The sequence below is a fragment of the Pelodiscus sinensis genome, chromosome 4 (genome assembly GCF_052426305.1).
Source record: "Pelodiscus sinensis isolate ZL-2025 chromosome 4, ASM5242630v1, whole genome shotgun sequence".
Classification (NCBI taxonomy): domain Eukaryota; kingdom Metazoa; phylum Chordata; order Testudines; family Trionychidae; genus Pelodiscus; species Pelodiscus sinensis.
In genome coordinates, this window is record NC_143055.1 from 42,930,466 (window position 1) to 42,946,108 (window position 15,643).

The window sequence follows — 15,643 nt, forward strand, 5'->3', positions numbered from 1 at the left end:
GACCAATTAGGGTCTATGGGCAGGGAAGCATAGAAGTGTCCTGTCCCTGCTCCTTCTGCCTGAGACCCTGCTCCTTCTGGGGTTGCCTGGGGACTATACAATAATTTCTGAAGTGGCCTCCAGTCAAAAATTATTGCCCAACCCTTACTTAGACCACTTACAGCAAGAGATAAGAACACGTGAGAGCTACAGCCCAAGCTAAGAGCCTGTTGGCTTTATAGCTCAAGCTGTACAGACTCCTATATTAAGCACCAGAGGCCCCAGATTTGAATATGCCCTTATACTACTGTATGATGATGTCAACACTGCCTCAGTAAAAATGAGACAATCACTTGTCACAAGGATCTGAGAGAAGTTGTTTCCCAGCTCCTACTTGTCAACTCCATTCTGATCCCTGCTCTGCTTCATTTTTCTACAAAAAAATAATAATTAAATGGGGCTTAGAGGTGGTACCACAATACAAATACATAGATAATATTAACTGAGAAAAATTGGCAAGTCTACATTTATCCCTGTTGGAGATAGGCATTGATACACATATTTTTGGTGGCATATTGCGGCCTACACACACAGTCTTGTCATATAATACCTCGTGCCAGCATAAACATTAATCTTAATTGAAGCTAAGAAAAACAGCTTGTTAACAAGACTATTTATTTATTTTAAAGAACTGTGTTAGACTGAGTTCCTCTCAGCTGAGGCTTTTGCTCTCTCCTCTGAATTACAAGCCTGTACTAGTTATTTGTCCTCAAATTTAGAATTAGAACACAATTTTATCAAACCTAAGGCCAAAAGAAATATATCAATAGAAGCAGCATGCACATATGTGAGGGAAGATCTTTGGGCCTTAAATTTTACATTGGTATGTAACAAAACCCTGACATAAATTATCATTCTGGCTATGCCTGCATTTCTGCTCACAATTCTCACCACTCTGCCTTGGATCATTTGCTTTGCTATTGAATCCTAATTCACTTCCCCTCTTTCACTTTTCTCACCATGCTCAATTCTGTCTTCTTGCCTGCTGCTACAGTGCCATTATGTGCAGAATTTCCTCCCTCTTCCAATACGAAAGCCTCAATTTCCAAAACCTTCCTGAGAACACCACAAATGCAAGTCCACATTTACTAAATAGAGCTAGTGAAATATTTTGCATACGTTTTAAAAAGGAAAATTAGGTTTTTAAATAAATGAACATTTTCATCCAATGTGTGCGCTTTCCTCAAAAAAAAATTTAATCAGAAAACCAAACCCACCCAATTCTTCATTTGTTGGCCACAACATTTTCATTAGTTGGCCACAGAAATCAGCTTTTTTTCTCAAAGAAAAAAAATCCATTTTTCAGACGAACTCTAACATTAAACCATCTTGGTAAACATGTTGTTCTCACCCTATTATGATTTTTTAAAATGCAGAGAGGACAGACCTTTCCTTTGCTGCTCCCAGAGCTTGTTGTTCTCTTGCCATTTATTTTAGACTAAGTTCCTCGAGGCAGAAGACAGGTTTTATATGCATAGCAATGGGCACCCGTCTGTGACTTAAACATCAACATAGGAGGAGCTACTGTTGTTATGTACGAACCTATTGAAACGACTGTGATCTAATGTGTTCCCTTTCATGATTTACCATCTCTCTGTCTTGGGGGGGGGGGAGGTTTATTTAGACAGCTTTAGGCACTACAAATAGAACCACCGAGACTCATTCCTTTCAAGAAGAGAGGACTGTCCCGTTTGGGTGCAGTCGCTTCAGAGCGCTAAGCCCCTCTCCCTCTGCAGAGGAAGGTAATTGCTGTGAACGTTTTTCTAGAAAAGGAGCCACAATCTGAACTCAGAGGGCTGGGCTATTCAGAGCTGCCTCCAGGATCTGGATGCTCAGTTCCCAAGACGAGCTGCTGGGAAAATCTCAGCATTCGTGGCTTACTACTCGCCACGCGGGCCATTTGCGCGGAGGCACAGCCGAAAGAAAGAAGGGGAAACAGCTCTGAGGCAATTGCACAACAAGCATCGGGGCCGCAGAGGTTGTGGCTGTGGCTCGTAAGGGCTGTTCGAATGCCAATGACTGATTTCAGCTGGGAGAAGCTGCAAGCCCGGGCAAGGGAAAACCCTACAGCACCCCGCGGGTGCGAGTGACTGTGCCAGGCTGCGCGCTCGAGCTTCGACCCCAGCCCCGCCCGCTTTGCAGCCGCTGCAAGCCACGCAGTCCAGCGCGCCAGCTTGAGGGAGGCTCGAGCAGCCCTTCACGTTTCAGCGTGAGTGGGAGTGAGAGCCAGAGCCAGAGCCAGAGCCCTCCCTCTCCCGGCCCGGCAGCTGCCCGGCTTCCTCCTCTTCCCAGAGCCTGCCGACGTGGCGGGGCGGGGAAGGGGAAGCAGCCGGGGCGCGTCGGCCTAGGCACAGCTCAGCTGCGAAGCGGTAAGGAACTTAGCGATTCCCTTTCTCCCCCACTTCTCAGACTGACTAGGGAGGTTTCAAAGGAACTTATCTGGCCTGGGGAAACCGGCCCTGGCCTCTCCTGCTTCGGGTCCTGAGAGCAGGGCACGGGCTGGGTTAATAGCAGTAGCCCTGCGGGTTGCTCTCCAGGCTTCGTTGCACTTTTAATTGAAATAGGAGCTGCCCCCGCCCTGTATGTCTCTCTCCCCCCCCCCCCCGTTTCTCCCCTGCAGCTGATCTTGTCATGGGGTTCTTTAGAATCCCATCCCGATCAAGTGCACAGTTAATTAAGGATCCAAACGAAAGGGGAAACGGCTGCTGCCTAAAAACATGCCATGGCCATTTAAAAAATACCCAGCTTCGGTGCACTGGGATTTATTTTAAAATGCCCCTCTGCACTTCGGTTGTGCCTTCCCCGTTGCTTTTGAGGAACTGAGCTCTGCTTGTTAAACTGGAAACCAGCAGGGGGCACGATAATACCAGGCGTCAACTACTTACTCCGAAAGTGTGCTTTCTAAAGTGTGCTGGGGCCTTCAGGGTAACACCTGCAAGGAGGCAGGAGAGAGGGCACCTGGGAGGCACTTAAGCTCTCTTTGTTTTCTTGCAGCTTAGTGTACCTTTTCCTAACTTTACACAGGACTTCGAGGCCACATTTAAAACGGGTATAGTTCCACTAACATCAGCAGAGATGTGTCCTCTTACATGTGTGAGCAGGGCCCTGAATCTTCCTTCTTGAAACCTACAGAAGAATAGTTCCATGCACTTAGTTTAGATACAGAGGAGGTAACCAATTCAATTGTGTTTTAATATTAATGTAGGATGCTTTTTGGTAGGAAATATATACATGACCATCTGAATTACACATTATGCTGCAGTGAAACGTGGATATTCATTGCTGTTTCTTTTCATTCTGCAAGCTATTTTTAGCGATTATCTAGTATAATGCTGTATACTTAGGTAGCTCATTGGGGAAAGAGTTTAACTGACAAACTGCACATATGATGAACTTAGGTGAATTACCAAATATAGGATCCAACCATGTAAAGATGATGTATGTATTTCTCAAATTCAAAAGTGTACATAAATCTTTGCTGGATTAGGCCCATAATTAAGTTAATAGTGCTAAATTATTCCATCATGTACACACACACACAAGTTCCACTGAATTCAGTGGAAGTAAATATCCCTTGTTAAATGACAAACACTACCTAGGAACAAACTATTTGTCTTCATGAAATGCCACCACAATCATTAGCCCGTGAGCACCATTAAAACCTAGGCAGAACTTATCCATACGTCAACATTTGTAGTATCTGCCATACTTATAATGGCAAATCACAGTGCGAGTTGTAAATTAGTTTTTCCAAAGATAGTTAAATTGCAATATGAACATCATTTTAATTATTTGTTATCAAGTGCTTGTCAGTTACTTGTGAGTTTTATGGTTCATTGACTGTAAGTGGAATATGGCAGAGGGGTCATAATAAGTCTGAGGGTAGCTGTGTTAGTCTGTAACTTTAAAAACAATAGGGTAGTCCTGTGGCACCTTAGATCAGTGGTCCCCAACCTTTTTGTGGCCAATAGCACATTCATGTTTTCAGAAGAGTGTGGCGGGCGCCAACACTTTTTCAAGGTTTATTTTGTATTGGTTCGTTAAATAATATGAAAAACATCATATTTAATATTACATCATATATGAATCCATAAGATAAAAAAGGTAATTTTACATGTAAAAGGTATTAATTAAATTATTCAGCAATTACTCTTTCACCTTGCCATATGAATTTGCTCTTTATCTACCTGTAAGAAAAATTAAGGAGTTTTTACAAAATAAATATCATAAACAGTTTTCATCTTATTTATTTAAAAAAAGTAAAACATTGTTGAACTTCTGGTCCAAAAATACTTATTATTCTTACTTTAACATAGATAGACAGTTATACTTAGTTAAAAAATATTCTTTGTATTGTTACTTTTATGTGGATTTCAATAAACAAACAAACAAATATGAAAAAAGTTAAACACAAGTTAATCATACCTATTTTCCATTAAGTGCTGGTGAGCACATATCATTAATTCGTGTGGTTTTTTAATAAAGTCAGTGTGATTTTTGGCACTGCATCTCTTCAGCCAATTTTTCATAGTTGGGAGAATAGGATGATATTCTCGTTCATAAGCAATCGTCAAGATGGGCATCTGTAAGCCGAGATCTGTATTTTGATTTTATGATGATCATTGTTGAAAACAGAACTTCGCATAGATAAGTGGAACTGAAATAAGATTTTATTTTGTATGCTACATTTTTTTAAGGCAGGAAACTTTTTTCGGTCAACCAGATTCCAAAAGTTTTCATGTTACCTCTCCCTCCTCCCGTTTGACCGCCCAGCTCTTTCTTTTCACTTCCTCCCTCCTTCCCCCTGTGCACCTCCCCTGGCCATTTTTAAATCCCCTGCTGCCCGTCCCAGTCCCAGGGACATCACCCCCGTCGCTCTGTGCCCCGCTCCCTTTTGCATAGCTCCGGCACCATTTTGCACCGTCTGCCCTTTTTCTCTCCTGCCACTTGTGCTCCCCGGCTCTTTAAAGCAGTGCGCTAGACTCCCGGTGCACAAACAGCCGGCACAAAGCCGGTACCTGACCCCTCGCACCGCGAGCAGCACGGTAGCAGGGGGACCCCGAGTGCGGGGTGGCAATGCCCCATCACAAGCGGCGATACACGATTAGAGGTTGTCACTAAGCGGGTGCACATAAATGCCATGGCGTCCGCGGGCACCATGTTGGGAACCACGGACTTAGAGGATACTATATATTTTTGTTAGTCTCTCAGGTGCTGCAGGACTACTAGTTGTTTTTAGTTATATTAATGGGATAATACAGACAGAGAAATACTAAGTTCCTACTCCAAAGATGCAACATTGTGAATTGGATAAACAATACTGTTGAGACTCCTACATTCACTGAACAGCATTTAAATTTTCCTTTCTATCCATATTTCACTTCCAGTTTTGCTGTGGCTGAGGATTTTAACACAAACATTAATAAACCACATCCTTTTGGAGAGAAAAAGTAGGTGAGGTAATATCTTCTATTACCGGGATTTTCAAACGTGAGTTGCGGACCCAGCAGTGAAAGCCCCTGGTAGGCCCATAACGATGGTTTACTATAAAGCTCCGCAGCTATGAAGTCTCACAGCTCCCATTGGTCACAGTTTGCCATTTCCAGCCAAGGGGAACTGCAGGAAGTGTCGCTTTCCCTGGTTTGTCCGCAACCCAAGTTTAAAAACCCCCTGTTCTGTTGGGCCAAGTTCTGTTGGGCCAAGTTCTGTTGGTGACAGGGATGTAAGCAACTAGTTGACTATCTGATAATCATATACTTATCGAATAGTCGACTAGTGAGTCAACTAGTCACTTCCCCCTGCTCTTGCTCAGAGAGAGGCAGGAAAGAGGGGGAGCAGGATCTGCTGCTGGGTGGTGGGGGGACCAGTGTAAAAGCCAGCTTCCCCGCATCAGCATCTCCATGGGGGGAGAAAAGGAGGCAGAGGTGTAGTGGGGGATCATGGACTAGCTGGGAATCAGTTGGTTCCTGGCTCATGCCCAGTCCCCCCCCATTGCGCTTCACCCTTTTAAATGTATTAAGAGCCTGGTGACTCTTAATACATTTAAAAAGCACAAAGCTTGGTGGAGAGGGGGACTGGGCGTGAGCTGGGACAGCTGATTCCCAGCTCATGCCCACTCCTCCTCCCTCCTCTGCCCCCAGCTACTCTTCAGCCTTTTAAATATATTAAGAGCCTGGCGGCTCTTGATACATTTAAAAGGTAGAGCCACAGTAGGGTTAGCTCCTGGGGCTGGGAGCTAACCTGGCTGCGGCTCTGCAGTGTCTGCCCCTTGATAGAAATTCCATCGACTAGCCGATTAGCTGATTAAACGCCATTTAACATCCTTAGTTGGTGAAAGAGCCATGCGTTCGAGCTATACAGAGCTCTTCCTCAGGTCTGGAAAAGATTCTCAGAGTGTCATCGCTGAATATAGGATGGAACAGATTGATTAGCATAAATAATTAACATGCGTTCTAAGGGTATGTTTGTATTGCAGTTAAAAACTAACGAGTGGTCTGTGCCTGCTGACTTGGGTTCATGGGGCTTTGGCTCATGAGGCTGTTTTAATTGCAGTGTATGTATTCAGGCTCAGAGACCTTGTAATGAGGGAAGGTTCCCCCAAATGTGTACAGTAGGTCACAATTAAACAGCCCCAAATCAGCTAACACAGGCTAGCCACAGGTATTTAATTGCCGTATGGACACACTCTAAGTGACCATTCAAAGTGAAGATTAAAAGCTCCTAGGCACAGGGATTATGTCTTCTGTATGCCGTGCCAGGCATGCTGTTGGTGCTCAACAAATAGATAACAATGATCATTGTACAGTACTCCCTTTGGACTCTGCCATTGCCACTCCTTCCTCAGCTAAGGTGATTGCTGAATAGCCACTCCTGTCCCCTCTTGCATTTTCATTGTATAGTCTGCACAGCATGCATAGGAATTCTCTACACTGGATGTATTTATTTTAAACATTTTCCATCACTAACTCCTGTATAATTCCTGTTCATATCAGGGGTAGATGACAGTAAAATGCTGGTAGCCACTTAGCCCCATCACTTACTTTTGCTCCTGTGGAATCAATAGTTTGAACTTTTAAGAAAAGAGATCTAATGTCAACACAGCCATAATCATTTCAGGATCAGGCAGAGAGACTATATTCAGGAATTGATAACACTCTTTATCTATAAAGAACCAGAGTCAGAAATGTTAATTGTCTCCCATGTTACCCTTTTAAGTAAAAAGTGCAAGTTAAAAGGTGCCACTGAAAAACAACCTATGCCAGTTATTTGTTCTCTCTTTCAGTCTGAGCAAAATTTGGAGGAGGAAAGTAATTAATTGGGTTGAAGGGGAAACAGGAAAAATAAATACTATTTAAATGTCTAACAAGCAAAAAAGACAACCTTACCCTAGGGATGTGAAACATTAACCGGTAATGTTTACCAGTTCCAGTTAACTGGTGGGGCTGGAGCAGTTCCTCACCTGCCAGGAGCAGGGGACTGCTCCAGCTCCATGGGGCCCGTCCCAGGCAGGGGCACTGCAGCCTACCTGAAGCAGCCTCTGCCCATGGTGGGCCTGAGCACACCACAATCAGGGTCCACTCCAGCGCAGGTGGAAAGGGGACACTCCCTGCCTGTTCCCCCTTTAATCAGTTAACCAGTTAAACATTATGTTTAACCAGTTGACCAAGATTTTACATCCCTAGCCTGCCCCAAACATGCATACTGTGCCCTCAATCAAAACCAATAAACCTGGGCTCTGCCTAACCATCTGGAGATGCGAGTTCCAGAATAGAGAGCCACTCATACCACTTGAAGTTCTAGGAGAAAGTAAAAAGTCTCAAAACATCATTCAAATAGCAAACATCTCGGACAAATCATGGTGGAGCCATCTCAGTAGTGAATGACTGCTGAAATTGTAATGGCTCCTGAAGCCATGCTCTGCTTGCCCTCAAGTTCTCTCCTCAACCTAATGCAGTAACATCACCACTATTTCATTCAGATTAAGCTTTTTCCAGCATTCTCTGCAACACTTAATCAGTTGGCTCTGAGACTCTATCTTCTGGGTCTGATGAAAATGAAATCATGTCCTCTGCATGCCAATGGCACTGTAGCCCGAATCAGCTCTCTTCCTCAATGGTGTTACATCTACCTCTAACAGAAAAGGAGATGAAAATAAATCTCTGTAGCAGCTCTGACAAGAAGTTCTTTAGGACAAATGAACAGTTCCCCACAAACACTCTCTGGAGCAAAAAGAATGGAACCACATGAATGATGCCCTCTGTACTTCTCAGGATGGGTTCTTTCAAGCTGCTTAGATCCCTCATATCTCACTCATTTCATGGGATCAGACTCCAATCTGCCTATATATTTTTCCACATGCATGCAATTTCATTAACATACAATCATCACATGATTTTTGTTATTTCCTGTGAGACTATAAAGGACTGAAAATGAGCTAACGTTAACAAGAATTTTAATTGAAAAGTGAAGGGGAAAGTTTTAACTTCAGGGATGTAGAGATTAACTCTCCTCTTTGGTTTTCTACCTGTTTAACTCTTAAATTACTCCTGATTTATACTAGGGTGATTAAATATTAGTTAATTGAATAGTCGAGTAACCTCATGAATTCTGTCTATAGTTCCCTGGGGTGGGGCTGACAGCCAGTGTGCTCCGGCCTCACTCGTGAGGAGCCAAGCTCTCCTTGAAGACTAGCTGCCTGTTGCCCAGTACTGCTGTGTCTGATAACGAGGCAGCAGCATGGGGTGGCAGTAGCCCCTGTCTAGGAGATGTCTGAGCTCCTAGACCTGGTACGAGCCAAAACAGCTTGGCTGCCTGCCCATGTGGCTCCTAATACACTTCAAAGGTAGAGCCACATTGCGGGGTAGGTCCCAGACCCGGCATGAGCCAGGACCAAGCTGGGCTGCCTGCCTGCCCAGCTCCTAATACACTTTAAATGCAGAGCTGCAGCAGAGTAGGTCCCAGACCTGGTGCAAATCAAGAGTGAGCCAGGCTGCTGGCCAGCCTGCTAAAAAATTTACTGGCAGTGGGATGGGGGAGAGAAATGCTAGTAGTCTACTCTATAGCATTATCATAAGCTTTTGCTTATCGGTTAATCGGTTAATTGACTACACTATTATTACATCTCTAATTTATACCTGTGTAAACAAGAACACAGTCTAGTCAATTCTGCTTAATCATATCAAACAGATTATTTGTATAGCCTTAATCATTATAAATATATCTATATAGAACTCAAGTAGTCGAAACCCAAAGTGTGAGTTACCAACAGTTAAAATAAATTACATTCCTAAGTAGTATAGCCAACTTCAAATACCAGAAAAAGTTTGAATGTGAGGCTCACTTATTTATTGTGTGTAAAAAATTTCTATTGCTTTAATTAGAACATGAGAGAGCACCAGATCTGTGTGGGACAGAAGTAAATTTGGGTCTAAAATAAAGAATGTACCTACTAAAATTCTACAATTGATAGGTATATGTTCATATTTGGTTGTAAATCTGTTGTAAATCTGAAGTAACTCCATGGGAGTTAATGCTCCTACATTTGGGTAAAACAGGCATGGGAGAAGAATTAAGCCCAATGTATCTGAAAAGCAGTTCTCCTTTGTCTGTCTTCCAAGACCTATGTTCATAAAACACAAAGGCTACGTCTACACTGGCATGATATTCCGAAAATGCTTTTAACGGAAAACTTTTCCGTTAAAAGCATTTTCGGAAAATCACGTCCAGATTGGCAGGATTCTTTTCCGCAAAAGCACTTTTTTGCAGAAAAGCGTCCGTGGCCAATCCAGACGCTGTTTTCCGCAAAAAAGCCCCGATCACCATTTTCGCGATCAGGACTTTTTTGCGGAAAACAGTACTGTGCTGTCTACACTGGCCCTTTTGCGCAAAAGTCTTTTGGAAAAGACTTTTGCCCGAACGGGAGCAGCATAGTATTTCTGGAAAAGCACTGACGATCTTACATGAGATCGTCAGTGCTTTTCTGGAAATTCAAGTGGACAGTGTAGACAGCTGGCAAGTTTTTCCGCAAAAGTAGATGATTTTGCGGAAAAGCTTGCCAGTCTAGACACAGCCAATGGGAAGGGGCTGCTAGCAGCCATAGTTGTACTGCAGAATGACCACTGGAGGCGCAGGTGCGCCAGTAGGAGAGTGGCCAGCTGGGGACAGGGCTCTAGATGTTGCTGGCCACTCACACGGGTAAGATTCCTGTGCTGCTGAGCTGCCTGTTAGGCAGCATGGCTTCCCTTTCGCCAACCAGACCCAGGGAGCCGGCAGCCAGGCAGCATAGTCCCCGGCCAGCCCAGGGGAGCTGTTTTATAGCAGCCTTCATACAAACAATACTTGAAAATTCTCTGCAGAGTTCAATAATAAAGTTATGGTTTAAAAACGACTGTAGAAGAGAAATGTTCTGTTTTTGCATGAGATTAGAGAATGAATAGCATGTAGGGCAGATAATGGAAACATTATTCCAGATGGCAAGGGTTACAGAGCTGCTCTTCTTGCACTCTCATTGGTGAGATAATGGGAGGGACCTCGGGGAAACCAGTGCTAAACAAGCAGAGAGAATTTCAGTAACTCAGGCCACGGCTGTTGGCCTTCTGTAGGAGAGGGTGAGTGAGGTTCTGTGGCTGGCAATGTGCAAGAGGTCAGACTAAATCAAGGGTCTCAAACACCTGGCCCATGGGTCATCCCTGGCCAGAATGATTGCATAATCCAGCCAGAGACTCTTGGTGGACTGGGGGGGAACTCGTGCTTTACTGGTCCCCAAGCCACATCCCTTCCTGCCATCACCCTGCCTCTCCATCCCATGGTGCTCTGTCCCCCAAGGATGCCACTTTGGGGATTATCGCGGGGCATGGCATGGCAGCAGCAGTTGGGCCTCCCATGGCAGCAGGAGCCACGGGGAAGCAGAGTGAGTGCACTTGCCCAGTGTGTTCTGCTTCCCCAATGGCTCCTGCCACTGCAGAGAGTGCAGGGAGGTGCAACCCCTGCCACCACGTGGTGCCAGGCCCCCCGGTGATCTCTGAAGCCACGTCCTTGGGGGATGGTGGAAAGAGGGTGGGACAATGATGGGAAGGAGTGGGGTGTGGGGACCAGTAATAGACAGGACCCACTCGGCCCACTGGGAGTTCTAGGTTTGATTGTGCAATCGCTCCGCACAGGGATAGCCTACAGGCCAGGAGTTTGAGACCCTTGAAGTAGATGATCATAATGGTCCATCTGGCCTTAAAGTCTATTAGTCTATAATATGAAGAAAATAAAAAGTCTTGGACAAGTCTATGTTGGGTTTTAAATCAGCAAGATTTCTTTAGATAAGGTAATCAGTGTTTATTACATGGACTGTATATACTGTCCTCCAAGATCAAGGATTATAACTAACCTGCACAAACTAACCTTGATGATTTCTGTAAATGAAACACTGCTAATTTACAACACAGACTTCTGTAGTCTTCTGTGTCATTATTAGCATGCTGTGTATCTGCAATGTGATTGAATGTGATTGCAAGGCAGGATATATATTTCACTGCCTTTGTGTCGTTTAAGTGTTTGTGAGATTTGACATTGATTTGATTAGTTCATATAAATATACTCATCTCTTTGGTTTTTTTAAGTTGAAATAAAAAATGTCTGATGACATGAGTGACGCAGTACCCATTGAAGGAAAACCTGAAACAATGGCAATGCCTAGTAGTGATGAATTGGCTAATGATACAGCAGAACATAGTGAAATACCTGGGATCTTGCATGGGTCTTCCCAAGATGAACAGAGACAAGTTTCTTATAATACTAGTAATGGACAGGAAGGGGACATGGCTATCAATGAAAATCCTTTGACTATGGAAGTAATTGCAAGTCAGCCTTCCAGCAGAAAGGTGACTGAAAACGTGCCTACTGACTGCAGCGAGTCTGTGAGCCTTGATCCTGAACCTGGATCAGAAGTGACACCAAATGAACAAAGCAGTCCAGTAAGTAATCTTGTCTTTTTCTTCCAGAACAGCTTTCCTTTATGGTAATTAGCTTTCTGTATGAGAGAATCATAAGCATATTTCCCCACTTTGTGCAAAGAACAGGATTCTGTAAAAATAATATATTTTGTAAAAATAATATATTTGCTGCATTAGCATTTTGCTATGAAATAATCATGGGCAATTTTCTACAAAAATCTAGGAAATCATGCCAAAAAATCTGTGGTAAAATAACACTGTTTAGATTGCAGTGAAGCACTCAACAGTTAGGAAAAGTCAAATTTGCCCATGTAACATGAATTTGCTCCCCTGGTGTGTATGCACTATGATAATCCTTCATTTTCTTCACACCCCGGTTCATTCAGTGCATGGGATGGACAAAAAGTGGGCAGAAGTGGGTCACATATGCAACCATTAATTTGTGCTTCCTGACTTCTGGGTATCTGACTGCAAACTATACAATGTCCTTTCAGCCTAAGGATGTATTTGTTTTCATATTTACATTCTGTTAGCACCTGAAGCCTCAATCAGATTAGGCCCACATTGTAGAACAGTATCCTTGCCTCAAAGAGATGATAGTCTGGTAAGGCCAGTCTAGCCCTATTTAGACACATGCTTAAGTCCCATTGAGTTCAGTGAGACTTAAGCACATTCAAATGCTTTGCTGAATAGGGGGCCTTTAAAGATAAGATATGCCAGATGGACAAACACATGAGTTCAAAAACAAGAAGATGTTTTAACCTAAAGTAGCTGTATTTGCTCTTCTTAGCTAATTGGTAGTCATAACCACAATTCACCATCTGTCTAACAATTATCAGACAACATTTCTATTGATGTTCCATAGAGCTCATCTCAAAATCTTGAGATGTTTCAGTTATTACTATTGTTTTGTTTATATTAGTACCTACTACTTTTAAAATTATAATTAACTAGCCATAATGAAAATCTGAAATTAAAACGACCCTGGCTCCTGAAGGTTCATGAATCTTTGTTTTCTACTTCAGCTGAGTGCACAGAACTGCTTATGTTAGTGGCACAATTACTATTGCTTGTGGATACTGTGTTTGCTTCACCTGTAAAAGCAAAAGTTATTTCTTTTTTTTTATTTCATGTCAGCAGCATAGAATCCGTGTCCAACAAGGACACAGAAACTTCTCCATTTAATATGGTGAGCAGAAAGGATCTCTAATCAAATTACAGACAAGGAATTGTAGGCCAAGGACTGGAGGAAAGAAATAATTTATTCTTCCCCTTTGAATATGGGTGAAGAGGGTCATGCACATAAGACGTGTGCCTTTTCTAAGGAACCTGTTTTCCTGTCCAGAGATTCAATACATATTGAAGCTAGGTTACAAAGAAGTGATATAGAAGTTCTAATAAGACAATTGATTTTTTTAGCCTTATTAAAATATGGAATACTGAAAATAGTCTAATGCAATACAATAATTTTAGCTACACTTTATTTTCTTGAGAGAGGGAATGTAGGCCTTTGCACCAGAGTTACTCTCTTCTCTGCACCTACCACAGAAGCTTAAACTTTAACCAGAAACCTCAATTTAAAGTAAAATAATGCAGCACGGCAACGCCACCATTGAATATAAGACAGTATCTTCTTTGGGTTTCTATTCCCACAGATCCCTGATGGCATTACAGGTTGAACCCCTGTAATCTGGATTTCCCTGATCCAGCATTATCAGTGATCCCATGGGTACTTGGGGCTGGAGCACTCATGAATGAAAACCAGTTGGGCTGGGGCCAGGAACATTACTGGACCAGGGAAGAGCTGAGCCCAGGTGGGCAGAGCCCCTGCAGGCTGGGACAGCTGAGCTGTGGAATCCCAGCAGGTCAGAGCAGTTGAGCTGCAGAGCCCTTGCAGACCGGGGGGAGGGGGGGGCAAAGATGCAGCTGAGCCCCAGCATCCTGGGAGGCTGCTGTAGAGCGCAAGCAGGGGGAGTGGAGATGCTGGCAGCCCCAGGTCCAGCAAATTCTGTCATTTGGGACTGGTCAGTCCTGAGGGTGCCAGACCATGGAGATTCAACCTGTACTGTTGAATTACAAATGTAATTACATTGTTTAATACATGCTGGAGTCTGGTTTCTAGTAGTGGATATTTTTTCTCCTGTATTTGGGCAATTTAAATTTCTGACGGTGAAACTGAATATTTCCTACTGTAGGATTTGGACTCCTCTCCTAAAGGAAGTGGATGGGGAGCATGGGGATCATGGGGCAAATCTCTGCTGTCAACAGCCTCTGCCACAGTTGGTAAGTGTTCAGCCATTAAACCTTGTGGCATCACTGGACAGTACTTTTAAATCAGAGTTTTAATGCAGGTTGGCATGGTTAAATGCTCTTAAAGGCAACTTTTAATGACTAAGTGGTTGTTTACATTTGTAAGATTTATATCTAATCTTATCCTGCTTTGAACAAAATATTCCTGGGCTACCATGACCTTTGCAATGTGAAAGAAATTTCTTTTTCTTGTAAATCATTTTGGCTTTCATGAAAGGTCAGTGAAGTCAACAAATTACCTCATTAGATTTCAGAGAGCATAAGGAGATCCTGAATATTTTTTTAAATTATAAGCCTTTTAACTTCTAACATATCTTCTAAATTCAAAGCCAACTTAAGCCACTAGTGACAAAAAGTATGTTATATTATCAATTTGTTATCTGACAAAAAATTGTGTGGTGCCAGGTAGCCATTTTACAAAGAAACCAGTTTAATTTACATCCTTACTGGAAGTTTTAAGAGAGAGGCTAAGTACTTAGGGGTTTGAAGTCTGAATTAACCTTCCTACTCTTCAAGATGGTATTAGAGTTGGGGAAAATTGAAAGGATATTATTGGAAAAGTTTGCATTGCTGTTGTGCATTCATATTCTTCAGTCTCTTTGGGCTGTCTGACCAGCATCTTTCACAAAGTCATAGTTGAAAAATCAACAATGTTTTCATTTGATTATATTCACACAAATCAGTATATAAATCCTGGATTCTTGGGAGTAGGATCTACCAACATCCAAATGTACTATCATTTCTTGAATTAATGTAGGTTTGGTAAAGTAATAGGCATTAAACATTAAGAATTTTCTTCTTAATGACAAGTTCATGGTATGAGCCAGGGGATTTGTGTGTGTATATTATGATTATTTATATAATAACTAATAGGCATCTCAAGGAATTTAAGAAATGCAGGTAGTGAGTTTAGTCATGTTAGGTTAAAATAACAATGTATATGCTTTGAACAGAAAAGAAACAGTATCTATATGTTTATACTTTATATGCATATCATAGTACATTTATTGCTATTATAACTAACGTGCAAAGTCTTTCATGTAAGTACTGCTGACCTATGACTGTTGTCCCCTAGTAGATAGTTTCTTGCATGAGGAAACAAATAGGTAATAAATCCACTCTTCAGTATAATAGAGAAGGTATTAAATTATCCTATTACTGGAAGTTGCAGCTAGACAAATTCAGGCAGGAAATAAGGTGTAAAATTTTGAAACAGTTTTCCAAGAGTAAAGGCAGATTCTACATCACTGATTTTAAAATCAATATTGGATGTTTTCTAAAAGATTTGCTCTAGGATTGATTATTGAAAAGTTCTATGGCCTGTTGTATAGGAGACCAAACTAGATGTTCAC

General features: G+C 42.5%; 2 protein-coding genes across 10 annotated transcripts in view; one reads left to right on the top strand and one right to left on the bottom strand.

Annotated features, from left to right (window-relative positions):
- LOC102460455 (toll-like receptor 1) overlaps window positions 1-2,108 on the bottom strand; it is a 32,059-nt gene extending 29,951 nt beyond the window's left edge. For 2 of the 7 annotated variants that reach the window (XR_016349554.1, XR_016349553.1), the window contains exon 1: window positions 1,427-2,108. The gene's annotated coding sequence lies outside the window, so the exon portion shown is untranslated. Of the gene's footprint in view, window positions 1-1,390 lie in introns of all 7 variants that reach the window. The other 5 variants (XM_006129524.5, XM_006129523.5, XM_006129520.5 and 2 more) reach the window with 5 other exon arrangements.
- Window positions 2,109-2,258: 150 nt separating this feature from the next.
- FAM114A1 (family with sequence similarity 114 member A1) overlaps window positions 2,259-15,643 on the top strand; it is a 58,072-nt gene continuing 44,687 nt past the window's right edge. The window contains exons 1-4 of one of the 3 annotated variants that reach the window (XM_089778213.1): window positions 2,331-2,408; window positions 3,064-3,209; window positions 11,649-12,002; window positions 14,177-14,264. In XM_089778213.1, coding sequence (XP_089634339.1) covers window positions 11,661-12,002; window positions 14,177-14,264 — 430 coding nt within the window. In that variant the 5' untranslated portion in view covers window positions 2,331-2,408; window positions 3,064-3,209; window positions 11,649-11,660. Of the gene's footprint in view, window positions 2,409-3,063; window positions 3,210-5,447; window positions 5,494-11,648; window positions 12,003-14,176; window positions 14,265-15,643 lie in introns of those variants that run through there. The other 2 variants (XM_089778212.1, XM_089778214.1) reach the window with 2 other exon arrangements.